The following is a 24,770-nucleotide window of genomic DNA, read 5'->3' as shown; positions in this document are numbered from 1 at the left end:
TTTTCTCTTGGTTTTGATTAGTCTCTTTGATGCACCAGGAAGGAAGGCACAAGAGGGGTGATAACACTGCTTGGATTCTAAAGTGGAGAACACTGAGCTACATGTAATTCCTGATCTAACAATGCCACCATCACTTTCCAATATTTCTATTGATGGTACAGTTCTGAATCTTGTACGACATTTATGCCCTGATTCAACAAAACAGTTAAGCTTGTGATTAACACTAAGCATGTGCCTAAGCGCATCTCTGTTTAGCAAAGCATTTAATCACATACTTAGCTTTAAGCATAGGCTTAAATCTTATTCAAGTCAATGGGATTTAAATCCATGCTTATAGTTGCTGAACTGGGGCTTCAGAGCAATTTATTCCTTCCTTATTCACTGTGGCCCCTTAGTGCATTATTCTGCACTGTTCCCACATGATACTTCCTTGTTAATAATGGTTACTAAAGGGATTTTTATCTGTTAATACTGGTGGCCATGTAGTACAATTTGAACGCCCCCTCCACATATATATAGTATTGATTCACCTTTCACTGTAAGAACAGTTCAGACATTTTATTGAGTGGTTCCTTTCTAAAGAAAGAAGAATATCCAACCTTTAAATATTGAATTGTATTTAAATACCCATTTCAGCAAGAATTTGTTGGTACTTTGGTTTCCAGTGAAGCCATTAATATTAGCCAAAATCTGGTCACAAACAGTTCTCTGTTGTAGTATTGATCTGACAGAGCTTGCTTCATAGGGGCTGAATATGAGCTACACGCACCAAAGGGATACAATAAGTATGTATATAAATTCAGTGTTTTGTGTTTGCTAGGAGAAGGGCCACATTTATATACACACACACACATATAGCCCAGTCTCTTTGTTAATATTCATGGCTTATTCACAGCTTTTAGCAAGTGAAGTTGGTGAAGATGTGAACATTCAAAATCTCTTGACCATCTCTGGCAGTTGGCGTGGACGGGCCCAGCAAATACTTGTTCTGCAAGGCAAGGTAAGTTACTACTCTGGGTCTTTTTCTTAATCTATATGTAAAGTTATCTTTTTGGTGTTTAGAGCTGAGTGCAAACTTGCAAACACATACTGGGCCTCCATGTTTGTTGAAATTATGACATTTTGAACATGGACATATTGTATAGTGCAGTCCTGCAAAATCCCACCCTGTTCGTTCACCTGTGGTGAGTATTTTTTTTAATTCTGATGAGCAAGTAAATATCACTAGCTGTCTTGTTATCAATAAGTCACAATCAATGCTAGGCAAGTAGTGCAGTCACAAAAAGAAGGCTAATGTCATTCTAGAGTAACAGGTGAGGTAATTGTCCTGGTCCAGTCAGCACTGGTGATGCCTCAGCTGTAGTACTGTGTCCAGTTCTAGTTGCCACATTTAGGGAAGAAATGGACAAATTGGAGAGAGTCCAGAGGAGAGCAACAACAATGATCAAAGGTTTAAAAAACTTGACCTATGAGGAAAGGTTAAAAAAAACTGGGGATGTTTAATTTTGAGAAAAGAAGACTGAAGGGAGACCTGATAACAGTCTTCAGCCATGTTAAATGCTGTTATAAAGAGGAAGGCAATCAATTGTTCTCCACATCATTGGAGATGTTAAGAACAGGTTAGGTCATGCCTCGGTGCAGGCAGCTGGACTGGATGACCTCTCAAAGTCTCTTCCTACCTTACATTTCGTGATTCTAAATTTTGTATTTGGCTGGTAAGTTTTCATGATAGTGTTACAAGCATGGCATGATGTTATGATCATATAAGGCGTAAAATCAGGCCTTAAAGCAAAGCGATGTGAAAACTTGACATGTATTTTGGGGGGTTGGAGAGGGTTGCTTTGTTTAGAAAATACATTTTTTTAAAAGTTTGATTTCTGCCTTTTAAAAAGTCTTGCAGCATCTAGTGCTGTGTAAGTCAGGTGCTGGAGCACTGTCCATAACCATGGGCTATATTGTTGTGACTGAGTAAGGGAGAGAATGAAGAAGAAAGATTGCTAGTCCCTAATTTATTTAATTCTTAATTTGTAGCAGTTGCAGGAGCATCACTTGCTTGCAGCATGTGGCCAAGTATACAGAAATTATTTAATGCAAATAAATGGCCAGTCATTTAGTGCTCAGATAAACAGGCATTAAAATAAACAGCTCTACAATATATTGAAATCTGGGGTTTGAGTTTTTGGTTGTTTTTTTTAAACACACCCACCCTAGGAAATTTTGTGTTACATTAATTAAACTGGTTTCAGAGTAACAGCCGTGTTAGTCTGTATTCGCAAAAAGAAAAGGAGGACTTGTGGCTGTTACTCTGCAACCTGTCATTATGCAAGGCACTGCATTTAGCCATATGGAGTGGAAATCTATCAACTGCAAAATTGGTTAGTCTTTATGGTGCCACAAGTACTCCTTTTCTTTTTATTAATTAAACTATTTCAAACTTCAGCTCCATTGGTATTGGGAATCCTGCACTTACAATGAGGATCCTGGTCCAAGATGCTTAGCAATGAACCTTCTAGTGACATCTTTAACTCTCCATTACTTCTGAGGGGCTTCATCCACCTTACTGCCACTTGGGAAATGGAGACAAGCTGCTGACACAGGACATAAGGCTTCTCTCTGGTTTCTTGTGTGCTGTCACTCCACTGCAGTTAGGTGCATGCAGCTGAACAGGGACTTTTCACTTTCATTGGCTAAAACGGTAAATTCCAGCTTTTCTGTGGCCAAAATGGGTCTTCCCTCCTGAAGACATACCTTCCTGTGTCTAGTTGTGCCCACCTGCCTGGTGTAGACATCTATGAACGGGAATTTGAAAGAGTGGGCCCTGCTGCTGTGCCAGTTAACTGTGATTTGTAATGTCAAAAACTATATGACATGACTCTCTACTCTGGACCAGATCCAACCTTTGGCATCTTTGACATCAATAGAAGCAATGCATACACAGCCAAAGCCGGAGTTAGGTCCTGAGTGTACTTTCACATTCTCCCCTAGGTTCGAGAGCTGGAGAATCAGTTGGGTCAGAGCAAGAGCAGAGCATCAGTGAATAATGTTGATGAGGAAATGCTGGCCCTTACAGATCCACAGAAGCTGTCAGCCCAAGAGAAAAACCTGTTACGGATTCGCAGCTTGGAAAAAGAAAAGAAAGAAGCCTTGCAGGTAAGGCACGGGGAGTTGTGATAGATTTGCATATAATACGTAATATGTAAGAACTCTGCCTCCCTTTGTGTAGGTGCACTAGAGAAGGGATAGGGCACTGTCACACCCACCCGGGGCTAAATATAAGTAGGGTCTCAGTGCCCAGGAGTTGGAGAAGTGGCTAGCACTGCTGAATGCTCTAGTGGCCCCAGCGGGTGTGGGGGATGCATAGGGCCATGGCAGCAAGATGTGCAGAGAGGCATGGGCTACATACAGTACAAAGGTTCAGCAAGTGCACTTCTCTATAGACTCTCCCCACCACCAGTTGTTAGAATGCCTCCAGCTACCAGCACTGAGGCTGAAAACCTCCTTCTCCCCTCCCCACCACAGTTCAGCCTTGTAGCTGGCGTAACTGAGCACCTAGGTGTACATATGCCTCTCACTCTTGACAATGAGGATAAAATTGGCATTCTGCTGCCCACAATTACATACCCCATGGGCCAGATTCTGCTCTTACCCCATTGTAAATCTGGAATAACTCCATTGTTGTCTTCCTGTCTCAGGCACCATTCACAATAGTTGCTCAGAGTGGAACTTCATAGTTCTAAAGCCAGAAGGGACGACTGTGGTCGTCTAGTTTGGCCTCCTGTATAACACAGGCCAGAGAACTTCCCCAAAAGAATTCCTAGAGCAGATCTTAAAGAAAAGCATCCTATCTAAAATTGTAAAAATTGTAAGTGATGGAGAATCCATCACGGCCCTTGATAAATTGTTCCAATGGTTAACTGCTCTCACCATTAAATATTTACACCTTATTTCCAGTCTGAATTTGTCTAGCTTCAACTTCCAGCCATTTGGATCATGTTACACCTTTCTCTCCTAGATTGAAGAGCCCATTATTAAATATTTATTCCCCATGTAGGCACTTATAGACTGTAATTAAGTCAATCCTTAGCCTTCTCTTTGTTGAGCTAACTAGATTGAGCTCTTTGAGTCTGTCACTATAAGGCACGTTTTCTAATGCTTTAATCATTCTTGTGGCTCTTATCTGAATCCTCTCCAATTTATCAATTATCTTCTTGAATTGTGGCCACTAGAACTGGACCATGGTATTTCAGAAGCGGTTGCACCACTGCCAAATATAGAGGTAAAATAGCCTCTCTACTCCTACTTGAGATTCCCCTGTTTATGCATCCCCAGATGGCATTAGCTCTTTTGGCCACAGTGTGACACTGGGAGCTCATGTTCAGCTGATTATCCACCATGACCCCTATGTTTTTCAGAATCACTGCTTCCCAGGATAGATCCCCCATCCTGTAAGCATGGCCTACTTCCTTTGTTCCCAGAGGTATACATTTACATTTAGCTCTGTTAAAACACATAGTGTTTGCTTGCGCCCAGTTTACCAGTCTGGGGTTCCTCCAGATTTCCACTGGTCTTACTGAGATTGGAATCTGGCTCAGTGTCGCCAGTGTGTTTGTAATATATAATTGTATGTATTTATATTTTGATGCTCTTTATTCTTCAGAGGAGGATGTTAATCAACAGTGTAGTCACTTCAGTTACGGGGCAGATGGCAGATCAGGAATACAATGCTTCAGGTTTTGTTACAAAATTATAATTTGCTTCATTGCAAAAACTGAATCTGCTTAAATCCAAACAGTGCCAGTGAGCAAGTGATGAGTGAAACATGCAATAACAATATATCTATATGTCTGTTTACACAGAGGTGAGTCACTTTTCGACTGCCAAGCCAGTGCGCAGCTCTGGATTCTAAAGGACTGTGTCTGCTTCCCTGTGCTCCCTTAACTGAGAAGATGCATGTAGACTATGATATGATTGATCTCTTCTGTCATTTCACATTATTTGTTTACATAATTGCAGAAACTCAGTGGGGAACATAACGCTCTCCAGAAAGATCATGAGGATGTGAAAAAAAAACTAGATGCATCAAAAGCCAGGAACAAAGTGCTGTCCAATGAGGTGAAATCTCTGAAAGGACAAATCTTAACACTGCTGGAGAAAGGAAAACACGACGATGAGCTCATAGATGCCTTACTGGTACAGTCTGACTACTGCAATCCCACCCTGGCATTCTGGAATTAGTGCTCTAGCTATAAATAGCGATAGTGAAGACATACTGCAACACAGTGACCAAAATATACACTTACGATAGTTAGAGGCCTGTAAAATCCATGGCGCAATCCTAGGTTTAAGAATGATCCAAAACTTCTGCATTTTATATTGAATTGTCTTCAGACACTGGTAAAGATTTAGAATTGGCACGAAGGAAAGGGTGACACATTTGGAGGTGGCTATGGGCTGCATGTTTCATAAGAAATGTCCAGCAGAATTGTAATAAAAGGTGGAGACAGGATTGTCTAGTAGGTGGAAAAAGGGACTGGGAATCAAGACTCTTTAGATTCTATTCCCAGCTCTGCTGTTGACTCACTGTGTGATCCTGGGCATTTCATCAACGTTTGTCAGGAATGCTTACTAATTTTGGGCGCTTCAATTATTTGTTGCCCAACTGGAGATACACAAAGCCTGATTCACAGAGGTGCTGAGCCACTACAATTCCCACTGACTTTCAGTTGGAGTTGTAAGTGCTCAGGACCTCTGAAATAAAGGCCTAGGCTGGCAGTCCGAATCAGAGGACACTGAAAGTTTTTCTCCAGGTCACACAGTGGGAATGGAATCTAGAGAATCCCAGCTCTGTGTGTCAGTTTTTCAACCTGCAAAATAGGGATAACAATAATACAGTAACTCCTCACTTAACGTCATCCCAGTTAATGTTGTTTCATTGTTATGTTGCTGATCAATTAGAGAATATGCTCTTTTAAAGTTGCATTATGCTCCCTTATAATGTTGTTTGGCAGCCACCTGGTTTGTCCACTGCTTGCAGGAAGAGCAGCCCATTGGAGCTGGCTGGTGGGGGCTTGGAACCCGGGTGGGCAGGCAGCCCACCATCAGCTCCCCTACGTTCCCTGTGCGGCAGCTGCCCTGCAGGCTATCAGTTGCCAGGCTGTTCAGCTGTCCCTCCCCCCACTGCCGTGTGCTGCTCCTGCCCTCTGCCTTGGAGCTGCTCCAGGAGCCTCCTGCTCGCTGTGCAGGGGCAAGGGAAGAGGGGTGCTAATAGATTCATAGATATTTAGGTCAGAAGGGACCATTATGATCATCTAGTCTGACCTCCTGCACAACGCAGGCCACAGAATTTCACCCACTACTCCTGCGAAAAACCGCTCACCTATGTCTGAGCTATTGAAGTCCTCAAATTGTGGTTTAAAGACTTCCAGGAGCAGAGAATCCTCCAGCAATTGACCCATGCCCCATGCTACAGAGGAAGGCGAAAAACCTCCAGGGCCTCTTCCAATCTGCCCTGGAGGAAAATTCCTTCCCGACCCCAAATATGGCGATCAGCTAAACCCTGAGCATATGGGCAAGATTCACCAGCCAGATACTACAGAAAATTCTTTCCTGGTAACTCAGATCCCACCCCATGTAATATCCCATCACAGGCCATTGGGCCTATTTACCATGAATATTTAACTACCAAAATCATGTATCCCCCTCCCCACCTATCCTTTACCCCATCTCCACAGAGCGGGGGGACACGACAGGGCTCAGGACGGAGGGAGCTTCTTGGCAGCAACTGCTGTCTCAACTTGCTGATCTACTTAAAAAGGCAGTGTACTTAGAGTTGGGTCAGCGTACTTAAAGGGGCAATGTGCATCTCTCTCACACATGATGTGTGTTTGTCTTTCTCTGCCATGCTGTCTCCCCTCCCTCCATTCGTGCTGCCTTGCAGAGTGTGAGGCTACATTAACAACGTGTTAACCCTTGAGGGCTCAGCCGAGTGCTAGTTCATCATTTAGCAGAAAGGCATTCCCTGGGAAATATCCACCCTCTTCCACCCTCTGACTTCACCACCTCAACCAAGCTTCATAATCATTATTGCTGTGTACAGTATTAAATCATTTGTTTAAAAAGTATATGTGTGTATGTATATATATATATGTAATATAGTCTTTTGTCTGGCAAAAAAAATTTCCCTGGAACCTAACCCTCCCCCCCATTTACATTAATTCCTATGGGGAAATTGGATTCGCTTAACATCATTTCACTTAAAGTAGCATTTTTCAGGAACATAACTACAATGTTAAGCGAGGAGTGACTGTACATTCTTTGCCCAGGCCCCACCCCTTTTTAGTATGATCATGAAGGAGTATGCATTATTATCACTCATTGTGTAGAACTCTGCCAAACACTTAACCTTACTTGTACCTACATGTACAGGCTCCATTCACACTTGCACATCAGCCATGCACACTCTTCCATGCACTGTGCAGGGCTTTACAAGATCGAGACCTCTGAGTACTGAATTATCTCGCTCTGCAGCATGTTGCTCTGCATTATGCAAAATGTGAAATCCTGGCAGTGGACAGATGCTGAAAGTACTTGACAGGCAAGCTGGTCCCAAAGCACTATTAGAGTAGGAGCTGAGAATGTGGTGGACCAAATTTATCCCTGAAGTAACATTATTCATTTTAATGGACTTACACCAGGGATGAGTTTGGCATGGTATGTTAGTACTACAAGATATGGATTCTGGCCATGTATTGCACTACTGATACCAAAATATGTGTCTTACGTGGGAATAGATTTAGATGGGAAATACCATTTTATGCATGTTTAATGTTCACTATATACAAAAAAGAACATACCACGTGTCATTTCTGCTTCACCAGAATGAGCAGAAGCAAATGCATGAGATCTTAAAGCACCTGAGCCTGCAGGATGAGAAGAACAAGGAGTCCCAGCAGAGTCTAGGCCAGCATTTGAACAGCGAGGCTCAGAAACAGAGCAGTCTCATAGGGCAGCTCCAACAGATGGTGGCTGAACGAGAAGCCAAGATTAAAGAGCTAGAGGAGGAGATGGGACTGCTCACACTTCAGGTAAACCTAGCAAAAGATATTAACTATAACAGCAACTCCATGAGGAAATTTTGTTCCCATTTCTAAAAATGCTCCTTTCCCCACTTAATCTGAGATTTCTGCTAGTTCAGAATACCAGCACTCAGCTGTTTCAATAGCTTCCACCGGCGCCAGGGGTGATCTATCAGGGAGACTTCCTCTGAGTTTCCTCCACACCTGTGTGGCATTTCTTCAAAGCTTTTGGGAGGTGGAGGTGGCGTAAATGTAAGTCACATCCAAGCTTTGCAATGTGATCGTCAAAGCTGAGTTACAGAAAAGAATAGCCACATGTAAATACTATAAAACCTGTGGCACAAACTAGCCAAAGTCTGGAAAACTCAAAATGTAGAGTCATATTGGCTGTTAAATTGCAGTTGTAAAGAAAGTAAAAAAGCTGCGTTGGTGTGAGATAAGGAGCAGTTAGTCCTCTCGTGTGACTACTAGTCTCTGGATTATTTTGCCAGCAGACTAATATAATGAAAGTTTCATAGCCTTCCTGGGCTATTGCATTCATCTGTTTTGGGATGCCTTGCAATCTTGGATGGTCTAGTGGTTAGGGCACTAACCTAGGTTTTCAGACATCTGGGTTCAATTCCCTGCTCCACCAAATACTTCCTGAGGGACCTTGGGCAAGCTACATAGCCTCTTTGTTCCCCATCTGTAAAATGGAGACATTTTAATAGGCTTATTTTACACTGGTTTATTTTACATCGGTGTTAGGATGATAATTACATTAAAGAGTGTGAGGTGCTCAGAAACTGCAGTCATGGGAGCCGTATAAGTACCGGAGAGAGAGAACTTGGAGCAGAATACATATTAATTTTGTGGACCCAGATTATGGTTTGATATGAAACTGGAGTTTCAATCGATTCACTTAAAATTTGTGGGGGGGGAGGGGGTTGTTCAAACCTGAACCTCAAAGTGGAACTCCTGGGGTAGAAACTTCCCCCAATGGACAGGAACCAAAGGTTCCCATGAAGCCTTGTAAACCAAAAACTCGTATCAGCAACGTATCAGCTCTGGGTCCAGTTCTGGTCTGCTGCATTAGCTGAGCCAAACCTGCACAAAGCATGATTGGCTTTCTATTTTGCTTCAGCAGCATCAGAAGAAAGAGACCACTGAGGAGGGCAGTTCAGATGTTGCAGATACACCATCTTCAGAGCACTTAGAAGACCAGAGTTTTACTCTAATCAAACCACCAGCATCAGCAGGCGATCATGTTGGAAGGATTGGGTCTGCTTGGTAAAAAAAGCTTAATTTAAGTCTTTAAAATAGATATGAATTATTCAAAAGAATACTGCAGCTTCAAGACGACTGTGGCAGCTCATTTGCATTATAAGGGAATCTCTTAATCATATTATCACTTAGACATTTGTCCTGGGACACAGAAAGATCCACTTATCCACCGATATTATGCATTTGGCATGTTTATAGTACAGCTCATTCTCTCTCTGACTCAGATAATATTCCCATGGTTGGCTTAAGTGCCTTTGGTTTTGTGACTGAGAGAAACAGGGCAGCTAATGGGCAGGCTTCTGTAGGTGGCCTTGAAAATTAATATGAAACTCTGTTTTACATAAGCTATAAATCAGTTGTGTATTGTATAAATCAATAAAGCTGCTTTGGGTAGGATTTCATCACAGAAATTAGAAGGATTTAAGACATTCAGTAACCTGTTTTTCTTGAGTACCCACCAACGAACCCTACCTAAGGAGCTTTCTTTTTGTTTACCATGGTCATTCTGCAACAAATACAGGGTCTGAGTCTCATTTACGCTTGGGCTGCTTTACAGCACTCTGGCAGTGTGTCAAGGTGCAATACAAATGCGAGTAAATTATGTTAGCAACCACTTAAAGGCTCCTGTGCGCTGCTAGTTTGGTACAAAGTGGCCTTTGTGCAACTGAGACTCAGGCCACCAGGGTTTTCGTAAAATATCCTTGCTCGTGCACCTGTTGTATTTGAAGCAAATAGACCGCTGAGGTTAAATAAAACTGTGAACAATTTTTGCTTTGGATAGATTTGGGTCTGATCCTGCTTCCTTTGATGTCAATGGTAGGTTTCTGCATTGACTTTAATGGAAGCAGGATCACAATCTTTGTGTGTGTGTTGTGAGCATATTGCTTTGTACTGGCTTGTAGCTTAGAAAAGACATAAAGATCCTTCTGCAGCTAAAGCACTTCCCCTCACACTGTTGGTACGGCCCTGATTTGGGAGCCGTGGTTTATTGTGGAGTGGAAGTGTCTCCAGAGGTATGGCCCCTATGATTTTGATTCTCTCACTTGTAACTCCCCAAAACAAGTTTTCGTGCTTTTAGGTGTCAAACCTGTATATTATCTGTATATTATCCAAATTGCTTCAACTCTTTCTTCACAGGAGGAAGGCCACCAGTAAAATTAGCCTAAGTAAGCTTCCTGACTTTGATAAGCACTTTATAAAAGCACCCAGGTGCAATGCATTAACTTTAGCCTAACACATAGCTATGTAAAGAAAATACTTATATACCCAGGTGTGCACTGAACAAGGCCAAACCCTGCAAGAGCTGTTGTTAGCTAATGGGCACTGCTCGCTCCCTTACTATTAATATTTTGATGCACGATCCTTTCCATTTATTTAAAAAAAATTGAAAGTGGATCTTCTTTTACTTACAGAAAAGATCAAATGAAAAATGCTATAAAGAGGGGATACAGACAACCCTAGGGAATTCCAAACCTGAAATACTTCATTTGTGCTCAGAGCACTGTTGTCATTACCAGCCTTACCTAGTCTTGAAAAGGATTAACCAGCTGTCACCCTTGAGAGATTTGTGCTTGTTCTGTAGCACTGTAGCTTACTTTACTCCTGTTGGCGGCGGCCCCAAGCAGGGGAGACATGATCACATGCACATAAGCTTGCATCCAATGAAGTGAGCTGTAGCTCACGAAAGCTTATGCTCAGATAAATTGGTTAGTCTCTAAGGTGCCACAAGTACTCCTTTTCTTTTTGTGAATACAGACAAACACGGCTGCTACTCTGAAACATAAGCTGGTCTGACATTCTGTCCAGTAGAGGGCAGTGATGAACACACACATTGTAGGACCGCAGACTGTACCAGACCTAGGACTTTATTATGTAGAGCAGGGGTTCTCAAACTTTATTACACGGCTGACGTAGAGTTGTTTGTTTTCTTCCTCATAGCACTGTGTCTAAGATGGGACACACACTTGTAGAATCTTCAGCTACAAAGCCTTCGCCTCCAAGTAACAGTGTTGCATCTGGGAGGTACGTTTACAGTCTTTTGTATAGGTATGAGGAGAATTTCATTGGCATCCACCAGACAGAGACCAGCATACTCTTAGCCCTGTCTGCATCAGCTAATGACCCTACACCTAGTGAGGGGCCCTGATCTTTGTAGCAGAAATGCTCCTCTCTAGTTGATCACATCACAGTGTTTTGGCTCAGGCTAGCTCTTGTTTGTGTTCTGTTAGTTTCTGAAAATAAATGCTGGGTTTCTATCCCACCTCCCAGTGCTCGCAGTACAGGCATCTGCCCTAGACATTCCTGTGTATGTCAATGGGAGGGAAGCGCTCGATGGGGTACCTGGGATATCTGCCTGGCTTCTTGCATCAGATTGCAGGCAAAAGAATGTAAATCCCCTGCACTAATGTTTGAAGCCTTTCTGTTGGGGAAAATCATTGCCAGCCGAAATGCTGTTATTTAATAGATGTTTGTAGGTATGCCCAGTGCTTTGCAGAATACAAGAACAGTCTCACTACAATGGGTTGTAGCACTTGGTCGGGAGCAGGTGTTGGTGAGTAGATCAGCGTTGGAAGGTTTAACAAAAGACCTGTGATTTTGAGGGAGAGATCTGAAGTTGGAGAAAGAAGCTTAGCCAGTGAGGGGTGAGAGGCCCTTCTAAGTGAAGTCCCACAACTGTTTTATTTCTCCATAGTGCAGGCTGGGTGGTGGTTGGAGTCAGTGGGCTCAGAGATTGGTGGCACCTCTGTTTTGTACCCTGGCTACTAGGCTTAGTCCCCAGGCTCGTAGGCATTTGGTACATTTTTCAAGCCTGTCTTTGTTTCAGTTGCTTTCAATCATGGGAAATAAACTGATCCCTAAAGTTTTTGCTGTTTCTTAGGATTGCTGACACCGAGAGCTCAGATCTGAAAGCGTTGCAAACACAGATCACAGAGTACAAGGCTCTTTGCCATGCTGCTGAGGTGGAAAGAGACAGGCTTACAGAACTAGTCACTGTCCTGCAGAAAAGGTAGCAGCTGATTTTGATATTTCCCTTTGTGATATTATTATATCTAGTGGTTAAGAAATCCTTAGACCTACAGGCATTTGAAACGCTCTGTAGTATGTAACCCAGCGTGCCATCAGATATAGTTGGTGTGATATTTTGTTTTTAGTGGGTACTTTTTGCTTTGCTCACCATATAATGAATTACTTCCTTTTCGTCCTGTTGGAATGAAGGGCAGAAAAAAACAGAGACATCATCAAGCTTGTTAGGCCCAGAATTTGGTGTATTGGTGTGTCTGCAGTACTATGCATGCAGTAATATTACAGTACTTAGCAGCAGCAAATGCTCTAGTTTCAATTCTAGTCCAACTTCCATTCCAAACCCTTTGTTTTTCACATGCTCATAACTTGCTCGGTAATTCTCCTTTCCAGCTGATATTTCCCATGCGTCGCTTCAATGTAATGGCGACTCTCTTTTTTTTTTTTTTTCTGGAAGTTTTAGTAAAACCCATTAATCTAATTGAGTTATAAGAGGGTGAAGTAAACATACCCTTTGCTCTTTAGAAACATTCAAGATGCATTTTTTTTTTGCACAGGAATAAAATCCAGAAGTTTTGACTCCCAGTCCTATGCTCTAAATCCTAAACTCTCTCTAGTCTACACACTAAATTTTTGTCTGCTTTGTAGTGCAGTAAGTTTGTTTGCCTTCTTTACTTATTTTACATTGAATATTGTGTGTTATTCCACTTGCCTATATTTTGGTGTGTGCACTCCACTTAGACAGTTATATATACAATTTCAAACTTTAAAAAAGTAGGTATCACTCACTGTTTCTTTACAGGCCGAGCCTGCAAACACACACAGGCAACTGTACTCACGCATGCAGTCCCAATGACTTCAAGGGACTGCTTGAGTAGGTAAGGATAAACGTGTAAGTGTTTGCAGGATTAGGCTCAAATTAACATGAAATAATGACCAAAACCGCCAGAGTCAATGAAATTCACAGCTAATGGTGATGTGTACCATATAATGGTCACTGCAATTCCACAATCCTCACACATTATCATGGGCTCTCCCAAGACTTATTGCAAAAGTCTCACAAAATTCACTTACAAGACCTCTGGATAATATTATATTGTTCCATTAATATTTTTACCATTAATGTATAGAAAAATGATTAACTCCCACTTCCCCCCGACACACTTGGGGGGTAGGTTGCCTAAACTCAAGTAATGTAGATAAGGTTAAGGTCAAGAAAGAGCAATGGAAGTGGTTAGGTAAGTGGGACTTGATGAGAGACTGCACAGATTGCCATGATTTAGGACTCCATTGTGCGAACACTTAACCACTGAACATGGTACTTTCTGAAGTCAATGAAACTATACTCAATAGTAAATATTTGCAGGATTGAACCCTGATTTCATAAAAGAGAACAGCTTGGGGGGACTTGATTTGAGTTATTCATATTGGTGGAAGCTCTTGGCAAAAATGGATCAGTCCCTCACTGTCACCCCTTCTGTCTAATATGAGAGCTAGGGCACACTCGAATAAATGAAAGGGCAGTGAATTTAGAAGCACTAAAAAGATATACTATTTTATGCAGTATATCAGCAGCCTGTGGAGATTCACTGCTACAAGAGGTCAGAGTCTGTCCTACTCTGGATGGATTGCTAAAGGAACTGTATAATTTTATGCTTATTATAACACTTTTAGCTACGCAAGCTAAGGGAGTAATAAAAATAACCAAATCTATTGTTTCAAGAAGTAAGCAGCAATCACGCCCAGAGGTCAAGAAGGAAATTGCTCTTCCTTTGTATAGCACTGTACAATAGGTGAGGTTCATTATAGTTTTGACAACTTTCCATGAATCATTTGGTATCAGCCGCAGCCCTAGGTAGGATGCACCATTGGTCTGATGCAGTTAGGCAGCTCCTGTGGTCCTGTGTGAGATTTTCTGATTAATCGCTTAAGATGCTGCATGGGATAACTATGAAATAAAGACACGTTCCCACTGAATGACCTTCAACAGCTCAGCACTGCATGCTGCCCATTAACTGCTGTGTAAATTCTCGTGGTGTCTCATTGCCTTCAGGCCCATGCACTTTTTTCCAAAGTATTTTCGAGTGGCTGAGATAATAGAAGGCAACATCCAGGAGCGGGTGGGCAAGGTGCTGTGGCCTGCAGCATGCAGGAGTCAGACTAGATGATCGTGATGGTCCCTTCTGGCCTTGAAGTCTATGAGTTTCTCTTCCTTTCAAGGAGATGCTTGTGGAAATGTTCGCTATTTACGTAGGAGACCAGAACAAGTAAATGTCAGATAATGCTGTTAGACCATTTTTACGACTTTGCTTCTATGCTAGTCCAATGCATTAAAAATAGAAGCAGTTTGTTACTTACATAATTATTGGTCTGCCCTCAACAACTTGTAACATCAGTGGTTATTTGTATGGGAAGCTTACAGTGGTGTCCATTGTTGAGGGACCTGGGCAACTTCCATCAATAAAACAATTCTTTATAAAATACAATTGAACCCCATGCTCATTAGCCAACTCCATCTTGCAAACATGGCGGATGCCTTTTGGATGAATATCTGGAATATCTGCCCTTGGGAGACGAGCGCATGCATCCATTCATCTTATTGGGAGCTGTGCATCCAAGGGCAAAATTTGAAACTAAGACTGGACAGGACTGGAGTCCTGATAGCCTGAGCATAAAAAAGACCTAAACACTTGTTTTGAACATCAGGGTGGTCGAAAGCAGCGATAAAGTTTTGGAAGCTGAGAAGAAGCTTCAAGAAGAGCGACGTCGATCAGTCATTTTGGAGCAGCGTCTTGAAAAAATGAAAATGGATGCAGGGAAGAATGCAAACACCCAGAAACCCCTCCCAAGGAACAAAACAGGTGAGGAGCGGCATGGTATCAGGAGTGCTAGGGAGTGTCTGTCATCTAGTCCACTTCCACATTTGGTAGCCAGGAAATGTGAATAACATCTAGAACGCCGAGCTTGTGCAGACTTATATGTGTGCTTAACCTCACACACTCAGTTCTGCTGAAGCCAGTGGAACTACTAACGAAGAAATTCCAGCCCCACTTGGGGAGTTTCCCATTGACTTCAGTGCGGCCAGGATTTCACCCACACTGTGCAAGCCTTTGCAGGATAAGGGCCACCAATTCTAACACTGTATTCTCTCTGCTGTTTCACGTGAAAGGTTCAGCTGAAGGTTAAATTGAGAACAGAATTAAATGATACATCCCAATGTAAGGCCTGTCAGTGTCTATGAAAAACTATTGCTGGTCTTTAAGTAATTAGATTCAGTGTCATTTATTACCACTAAAACATGATAATCTGCTGCTATAAATATGAAAGCCTCACTAATATAGTTAAAGAAGAAAAGTTCATTGTGGATTGTAAAATTTTTATTTCCTTGATTAGATCCTTTTATTACTTATGGGCTATAATCCTATAAAATGTCTAAAAACAATAAAACTGTATATATTCTTATGGAAACTTTAACAATAGTTTCCCTTTTTGTATATACTTTAAATATATAGAGGATGTTACCAGGGATCAGAACTTCTCTTTGGTAAGGAACTCATCTCCTTCTTGCCTAACTGGTTCAGAGTAGCAGACATGTTAGTCTGTATTCACAAAAAGAAAAGGAGTACTTGTGGCATCTTAGAGACTAACAGATTTATCTGAGCATAAGCTTTCGTGAGCTACAGCTCACTTCATCGGATGCATTCATTTTCCACTGAATACATCCGATGAAGTGAGCTGTAGCTCACGAAAGCTTATGCTCAGATAAATTTGTTAGTCTCTACGGTGCCACAAGTACTCCTTTTCTTTTTGGTTCATTATGTTCTCTGTACATTGTCCATCTCACTCCTCTCCCTACACACACTTCCTTTTGCTCTTTAGGCCTGGAGTAGTTTGCTTGGTTTTGATGGAAGGGAGAGATTCTATTGCGGCCATAGCACACTTCTCTGCAGTTCATCTGATCTAGGTGTGGTGTACTTGGTCAGGTCCATATTTAGCTGAGAAAGCTCTAAGGAATGTCTATACGATGCAGGGAGTGGTGTTGGTTATTCACTTGATGTCGCTCTTTTCCCTCTGAGTCCATGTCCCCATAAACTATTAGAGTGCATTGTGGTGCCGAAGGGGCTATCTTTTGGAGGAGATGTAAAACAGAGGTCTTGACCGCTTGTGCCCTTAGATGTATTGCTATATGCTACCCACTTAAATTTCCCCTGGAGTCACAAATAGAGATGGTTTTCTGCGCTTCCTGTCCTAAGCCATTTTATCCAGTTATTGTGCTACGTTAACAGTTCTGTGCTTCACCCCAGAGCTGTCGGCATTTCATAGTTGGATGAAGCACAGCCTGTGCATATCAGTTTGTAAGGCACTTTGGGATGAAAGTTTCTGTGTATATTAAAAGTTAGCTCATTATCACTGTATACTTCGAGACCAAATCAGCATTTTGTTTAAATAAAGACTCATATCATAGCTATTAAATGACAGGAATTGGTACATAAAGGTATTGAAATCAATGGGAACAGGGACCCTAAAAATACCTTTGAGGCTCTGGGCCTAAACATAACCTGAATGGATTGCAACCCTATTCACCAAAGTCTGCTGGGTTTTTCTTTTGTTTTGTTTTGTTTTTTCAAATTGTTCTCAGGCCCTCCTAGTGATTTAAACAAACTCTGGAGTTTATACAAGCAGCAAATTGACAAATCTTAAAAATACCCCTTTAGCAGAGAACTTAGTTTCTCCTAATGGTGTTTCTGCCAGATAATTCAGGTAAACCAACTGCATAAAGGAGAGACTACAGTACCCATTAACGTTCCCTTTCCTTATTCAGAGTGCTAAATTGGGAAGAGCTGATCTAATTGCAAATGTTAATGCTTTTATTCTCTCGCAGGCAGAGAATGTAGGTACTAGTGCTAGCAGAGCATTGTTGGTATAATACGAAAGCAACACATTTGTTTGTCTCTAAAATTGCTCCTGTTTTTGTTTTTGTTTTCCTTGTTCAAAGAAAAAAAATGGAGAGCAGTTTGCTGAGTAAAATCCAGTGGGGATATAGGTAATGACTGTAGTGTTTGCTGATCAGTTCTGAGATAAGATAGCAAGACAAAGGCATCTTCTCCACTCTGAAGTTTTTCTCATGTAGTTTACTTCCCTCCCCACTCACCAATTGCTGCATTTCCAAAAGGAAGGATCAAGACCTAGCACCTTTCAGAATTGCTTTGGCAATTAGTTTCCCTGTCTATTTTAATTGTTGGGAACGTTCATGTTCATACAGGCACCAGTTCAGGAAAGCATGTAACTTTAAGCACATGCTTAAGTACTTTCCTGAACTGACGCCATAATTGCTTTCATTGTGAAGATCCCAAAGTGCTTTATGAATAACCACAGATATTCATTTCTCTCGGATATTTAGAGAGCACCAGTCACTATAGTACGGAGTGAAATACAGTTTCAAGATAAGCTTAAAAAATAGTCACATTCCGTTCACACCTCCCAGGGGTTTGGCCACTTGCACATTATTTTATATAGAATCATTTTATTCTTCCCTCGCTCAACTCACCACTAATCATGTTTACAATTTCACTGAAAGGAGGTTACAGAAATCTACCCTATGTATTTACATTAAATGAATGCATGTACTCAGACTGACCAAACCCCTCCTATTATTTATCCGCCACCTCCTGAGTTCTACTGTAAAGCCGTGTGCTGTTGACTGCAAAGAATTGCCTTTGTCCTGTAACGGAACTCCATGCTGTGATTAAATTTACAGGTCAGTCTGCTAATAGCTCCCGACATACCTTGGCTGCAAGCGATAGGAAAGATCTCACTGCAGCACAACTCTCAGAGGTGCCACTAAAATCTCAGATAGAAGAACTGACTACAAGGTATGGCTTTTCTTTTCGTATTCTTTGTCACTTTCAACTTCTTTGACATGGGGCTAAGATTAGCCCATCCTCATGTAGATTAAACCAACCCCACTTTTAGGGTCATGATTCTCTGGGCCACATCCTCAGTTGGTGTAAATCAGCTCCAGTGGGAGCTTCTCTGATATACCCTGTGCTTTTGTCTTTGTTGGCGGGAATCTGACAGCAGCATAAGAACGGCCATGCTGGGTCAGACCAATGGTCCATCTAGCCCTGCGTCCTCTCTTCTGACAATGGCCTGGGCCAGATGCTTCAGAGGAAATGAACAGAGCAGGGAAATTATCGAGTAATCCATCTCCTGTCATCCACTCCCATCTTAAAATCTCTTAATAATTATACCAACACAGCTTCATGAATGCTAAGTATACATAAACCACTAAGAAGAAAGGAGCCTTTTATTACCCATCGATCTGATGAATGTTAATGGGAGTTGGATGTTTGTCAGTGGCAAAATAGTTCTCAGCGATATCAGGGTAAAGAATCCTGACTTCAGACTATCCCCCTTTGTATCAAGGGGATGGGAAACAAATGCTTAAAAGCCTGATATTTCCCACTCCTGTTGTAAGATTCCCAGTGAGCATGTGTTTCTGTCCTTGCGGCTGATGCACAGCTCCCATTTGCTCCAGCACGCCGCAGTGGGAATGAAAATTTCCCCTTTGCATTCACATAGGCTTGTGATCCAGCTGGATGAGAATGAAGCCTTGAAGACTGCCCTGGAGAGCACTGTGAACATGAAAGAGGAAGACTTCAAACTGTACCAAGAGACAATGGGACAGGTGAAGGAGATCTTCCTACAAGCTTTGAGGCAGCAGAAGCAAGAGAAGAACTAAAGCAAGACATTCAAAATACTTTTGGAGTGCAGCAGAGGAGAATCCAACAGTAGCTCCAGTGATTTGAAATGCAGCCGGGGCGTCATTATGTAGCTATTCTCCCAGATTGTTTTATTTCCTTAGCACTTGCAGGAGAGGGTGAGAAATAGAGTTGAACCTTATATTGCAAAGGACTGAAAGTTTGTATTTCAGCAAATTCCTGGTGGTAAGAGTCAACAAGAAATGGGTTCTCATAACCTTTTAATACTGTCCAGGCAATTGTTACACACTATGGCGCTCCAATGCTGCAGTCTTAATATGGGCAAAACGCCCATGAGTTGCAGTGGGAGTTCATTGAATCAGGCCCCGTATCTGAATGCTGCTCTCTTTATCTGTAAATATAGGACATTTTTCACCATATTAAGTTCATCCTTAAGTTCTGCTTTATGAAACCAGGGGAGCTAAAGCTAAGTGTCTGTAAGTAATTTAAGTGGCCAGAAGTAGCACACTGATATTTATCTGTCTAAGGTGGATTTTTTTTAATAGCACTCTTCACTTTGGTACCCATGCGCTGAACAGGTAGGTTAGCTCTGCTTGCCAGCATCTGCAATGAACTTGGTATGGAATTTTGCTCTTTGCCTGTCCTAGGCTCTGAGTGCTCTGTTTGTGTCGGCTGTGGCAGGATTGCTTCCGCAGGTAAGTGGGGCTTGCAGGTTACTCCCAAGATCAGCCAGACTTGCTTCAGACTAATGGCTGCTATCTCTGGGCCTCATCTGAAGACAGCATATTGCCTGCTCTCACACATTTGTCATGCAGTTTAGCTCTTGATCTGTCTTGGAATCAACAGCAGCAAAGACACTGAAAAAAACCCAACCACACTGGTAGTGTCCCCCAACTAAAGTGACTAGGAGTTTTGATCTGAAAACACTAGTGTCTCTGTCCAGTATCCTTGTAGCCCGGCACTTTAGTCAGCAAGACAAGTGACATCAGCTGCAAGCCAATTAGGCATCAACAGGCAGCCTGCCAGCCGGAAGAGATTGCCAGCAAAGGCATAGCATAGGAACTGGGTAGTAAGTGGCTTTTGGATAGAGTTGCTCTGTTTCTTAACGTTCAAAGCCTTTTTTAAAAGCATCTTCTCTTCCCTTGCCCATTAGCTTGCACCTCTCGTTCTGATTAATTGTGTTTAATTCCACGGGCGTGAAGGTTCTCTGACACTATCCAGAACAGTAGGTGAAAAGGAGGATTCACCATCATGCATTTCAGAAGCAGGCTACAGACTCACTTCTTCATCCTTGGATCAGGTTTTGAGCTGGAGTAACAAGAGAAGGCAATGGAGTTATTCCAGTTTTAGTGAGATCAGAGTCTAGCCACTGGTCTCCAGATCTTTTGGCTGGCATCAAAAACTCGCCCCTGAGAGAATTCTCCAGAGTTCCCTAAAGGTTGCTGACCCTAATAGGAGGGCTAATTTTGTTGGGGGAGAATCCAATTTTTCCCCAACTCAAAGACCTAGAAAGGACATTCCAAGAAGAAAAAATACAGGTTCTTATCAGTGTTCCGAGAGCACGTATTGTTGATTTTAAATATCTTGGACCAGATCCTCTGGTGGTGTAAGTCAGTGTAGCTCCCTTGAAGCCACCAGAGCTATGCCAGTTTATACCTGATTATACCCATGAGGCTAAAAGTCAAATTTCCAGACATGAACACCAAAAATGTCCAGCTGCAGGTACAATGTCTCTTTTACTGGTGCAATGTGCATGGCCTTTTATAAACATTTGGGCATGATCAGTCTAATTTTTCTAGAGCAAAGTGCATTGTAGCATCTGATACACAGTGAACCATCAGTGAGAGAATTAAATCCCTCCGTTTTAAAAAAGAAACCCACTTTGAACATGGGTGGCCTTTACCCTGACCAAAGCAAATGGCTTCTGGGGCCCGAGAAGCCCATAGAAGCTCTGCATTTTGTGAGCTGGCTTTATCTCTTTCTTGGGCAGCAGGAATAGAATGGGTAGCAAAAACGCTCGGGCAGATTCATTCTACCAATGGAATCTAAGAAAGAGGCGGTTTGTGGCCTACATTCTCCCCCTTGTGACAGCTTGTGGTGTTGCAAATCATGGAGCCAGCTGTGACTCCTAAAAACAACACCACATATAATCTACCATATCCAAATGTCATGAAAGGTCTGGACAGCTGATGACATTATTAGGTTCTGCCATAAACATGGGGGACATAGCCCTTTTGGTTAATGGTATTTTGAACAGCTGAGGTCTGGATAATGAAGGCTGAATCGTATTGTACCAAACCCCCATTAGACTGCTATGGATATGTACATTTCCACTCTGGCGATGATTACGTAGCATTGGGGGGAGGAGAAGTCATTCCTGCTCACACTCTGCTATTTTGGCAATCTGCAGCAGTGGGGAAAGAAACCCAGAAAGTTTGCTGAGTTGCAGCAAGAGCTCTTCAGATGCAGAAACCTTGCCATGAGGCTGGGTGCTAAATTTAAGCCTGCACCTTGCTTCTAGCGACTCTGAGCCTGATTCTGCTCTCGCTTACACTGAGATGTAAATCAGGAGTAACTTCCACAGAAGTCAGCATGTAAAAGCAGTGCACGCAAGAGGCAAGTTGGCTCCTTTTCTGGTTTGTGTTCCTCAGAGTTTGTCCCCTTTCCTTGTGCTTTGATAGCAGGGCTCACACCAGAACTGCCGTGAAGCTCGCCCAAGTTACGTACGGAGTTGTGGAATGGCTCAGAGGGCTGCAGGATTCCAGAGATGGTTTGATCTGAAAGCGATGTGCTTTTGTAAGCCTATTTAGTGAACACACAGCCTAATGTTTTATTATTTAAACCTCTTCTTTGAAATATGACACCTTTCATTTAGCGCATTTGTGTCCCTTTTGTGAACATGTGGATACGTTATGGGGAGAAGGGGTTTTGCATATTTGCGTTTTTTTTAATAAAGAGTACCCCACCACGCCTTAAAGAAAAAGTCAGATCCAAGGTAAAATAGTGGATGTAACTCACTCATCAGTAATTCTTCTCTGTTGGGGAACCTTGTGAATTTGCTGCATCACATTAGAGAGAGGTGCGGTCTTAGCAGAGGGCTGGAAGCCAGGACCTCCTGATGTCTAAGCCCTGCTCTGAATTAGATTCCCTTTACGGCCTCTGGCAAATGACTCCTGCTTTGGATCCCTCATCTATAGCTATATGCTATCTATAGCACACACACAAGTGTTGCCCGGATTGACTCGCATTTGCACATTGCTCTGAAGCTGTAGGACTTGACGGCCTGTTGCCCTGCACCTTGTGCCATCATTCATGCCGGTGCACAGTGAGCGTAAAGCACTATCAAATCACTGAGGTGCTTACTTTGCACTGATGTAAGCGATGACACCAGGTGCAGGCAATAGAGAAATGAGCCACTGAGATTCTATGTAAGAGCTTATGTCGTAGTATTCCCAGTGCTTCCTTACTATATGATATAGCTGGCAGTTTAGACCCTGACCCTCCCCAGCAGCTCTGAGCTATTTGTTCCCTCAGGTTTGTTCTCCCTTACCTCAACAAACAACTGCTGTAAATCAGCTCACTAAAAGAATAAGTCCACACGAGGGAAAAGGGTGTATTCCCAGAGTTTAGGGCCAGAAGGGACCATATGTTCCCTAGTTGGACCTCCTGTATAACACAGGCTCCTGTATTGAGCCGAATACCTTGTTTGGCTAAAACATATCTCCCAGGAAGACATCCAGCTGATTTGAAGACTGCAGGAGGTGAAGAATCTACCCCTTCCCTTGCTAGTTTGTGCCAGTGGTTCGTCACCCTGTTGTATGGCCGTCCAACATCTTGACAGATTAAAGGAGATGCGACAAAGTTGGTCTGTCAGTGGTGCTTAGCAATGGTATGGGAAAAGAGCCCGATGCACAAGCGGCAAACCTTCCCACAGTGGCTACTGGTCCACTCGCCAGATGGAGGTTGGAGCACACTCTGCTTCCTGGCTCACCTGGGGGCCTCAGCCTGGGCTGTCTGATGGCTCTCCGCAGTGACTGCAGCAGTCTTAACCTGGCTTCTCCAGACTAAGCAATTATGGGCAGGATTTTCCCAGTTGTCAATGGGAATGCTGAATTGCTTGAGGCCTTGCTTGACCTTGTTGCTGTATCGGAGCTTTGGCCTTCCTCTGCATTGTGGGTGGTTCGTAAATTGGCTGTAGAATATAGCTTGTTAAGGAGCATTAAAACTACAACTACCTTGTCTTCACCAAGATTTTACCACATTAGCCAACATGTGCTAAGAACACGCTTTTTTTCCTACTCTAGACAAGGCCAGAGCATAACTTGAAGGGGGCATCGATTGCTCTACTCTGTGCAGGTAGAGGAGGAGGACTTGTGGCACCTTAGAGACTAACCAATTTATCTGAGCATAAGCTTTCGTGAGCTACAGCTCACTTCATCCGACGCAGTCAGTGGAAAATACAGTGGGGAGATTTATATACACAGAGAGCATGAAACAATGGGTGTTACCATACACACTGTAACCAGAGTGATCACTTAAGGTGGGCCATTTCCAGCAGACAAGAACGTCTGAGGAACAATGGGGGGGGGGAATAAACATGGGGAAATAGTTTTACTTTGTGTAATGACCCATCCACTCCCAGTCTTTATTCAAGCCTAAGTTAATTGTATCCAGTTTGCAAATTAATTCCAATTCAGCAGTCTCTCGTTGGAGTCTGTTTTTGAAGGTAGGAATTCTACTGAACTTCAGAAGTTGTCCGTTGAATGGATACAGTTTTTAACAGTGCAATCAGAACTCTTGGAAACAAAAGTAGCATAAAGCATTATGAGTGGGTTGGGAGTTGCTTTTTATTTGCCTAAAGGCATCTGCCTGAGAACAATGTGCATCATGACAATGGTGTGGCTCAAAGGATCAATTAACATCAATGTGAATCGAGTTGCATTATAACTATTAATAGGAGAGCATACAGGGTTATTGCTAGTGTTGGTTCATGAATATATAAACTTCTTCCATACCCTGAACGCTACTGATCCAAGGGGCAGCCCTGGGATCAAAAATTTTCCACTGTAGCCTTGTAAAAATCTGTAGAAATTGGCTAAATGTGCACAGCCCTAACCCCAAGCTTTATGTTAAAATTAATGTCCTCTATTTTTACAAGGGACTGGAAAGCTCAGGTAAAGAGGTACATTTGCCTTTCACCTTAAAGTCACTGGCTCAAGCAAAGCCCAGCCCAGCCCAGCCCAGGTAAACAGTTCCCAAATACAGTTCCCACCTGATGCTTATCTGGCCAATGTGAAATGAGTCTCTGCCTAGGTCTGAGGGGATCACAGATGGAACAGGAAGCAGCCATTCCTTCAGCTAAACATGCTGCTTCTTGTTATTAGGCTCACAGGTATATTTTTCAGAGTAACAGCCGTGTTAGTCTGTATTCGCAAAAAGAAAAGGAGGACTTGTGGCACCTTAGAGACTAACCAATTTATTTGAGCATAAGCTTTCATGAGCTACAGCTCACTTCATCGGATGTATACATCGGATGCATCCGATGAAGTGAGCTGTAGCTCACGAAAGCTTATGCTCAAATAAATTGGTTAGTCTCTAAGGTGCCACAAGTACTCCTTTTCTTTTTAGGTATATTTTTCCACATGTGGGGCTCCTGGAAGAGGTGGGTTATAGGAGGGATTTGAGCAAG

General features: G+C 42.6%; 1 protein-coding gene across 2 annotated transcripts in view; it reads left to right on the top strand.

The window, feature by feature from the left end:
- Positions 1-21,956, top strand: part of CCDC13 (coiled-coil domain containing 13) — a 37,098-nt gene extending 15,142 nt beyond the window's left edge. The window contains exons 7-17 of one of the 2 annotated variants that reach the window (XM_077808450.1): positions 896-1,000; positions 2,986-3,150; positions 5,014-5,190; positions 7,878-8,084; positions 9,202-9,344; positions 11,277-11,360; positions 12,217-12,345; positions 15,066-15,220; positions 18,118-18,232; positions 18,942-19,557; positions 21,763-21,956. In XM_077808450.1, the coding sequence (XP_077664576.1) occupies positions 896-1,000; positions 2,986-3,150; positions 5,014-5,190; positions 7,878-8,084; positions 9,202-9,344; positions 11,277-11,360; positions 12,217-12,345; positions 15,066-15,220; positions 18,118-18,232; positions 18,942-19,101 (1,440 nt within the window). In that variant the 3' untranslated portion in view covers positions 19,102-19,557; positions 21,763-21,956. Of the gene's footprint in view, positions 1-895; positions 1,001-2,985; positions 3,151-5,013; positions 5,191-7,877; positions 8,085-9,201; positions 9,345-11,276; positions 11,361-12,216; positions 12,346-13,161; positions 13,238-15,065; positions 15,221-18,117; positions 18,233-18,941; positions 19,558-21,762 lie in introns of those variants that run through there. The other variant, XM_077808451.1, reaches the window with a different exon arrangement.
- The last annotated feature ends 2,814 nt before the right edge of the window (positions 21,957-24,770 follow it).

This window comes from Eretmochelys imbricata, chromosome 2 (assembly GCF_965152235.1).
Source record: "Eretmochelys imbricata isolate rEreImb1 chromosome 2, rEreImb1.hap1, whole genome shotgun sequence".
Taxonomy (NCBI): domain Eukaryota; kingdom Metazoa; phylum Chordata; order Testudines; family Cheloniidae; genus Eretmochelys; species Eretmochelys imbricata.
The sequence above is the reverse complement of the archived record's forward strand: the minus strand, read 5'-3'. Positions and strand labels throughout refer to the sequence as shown.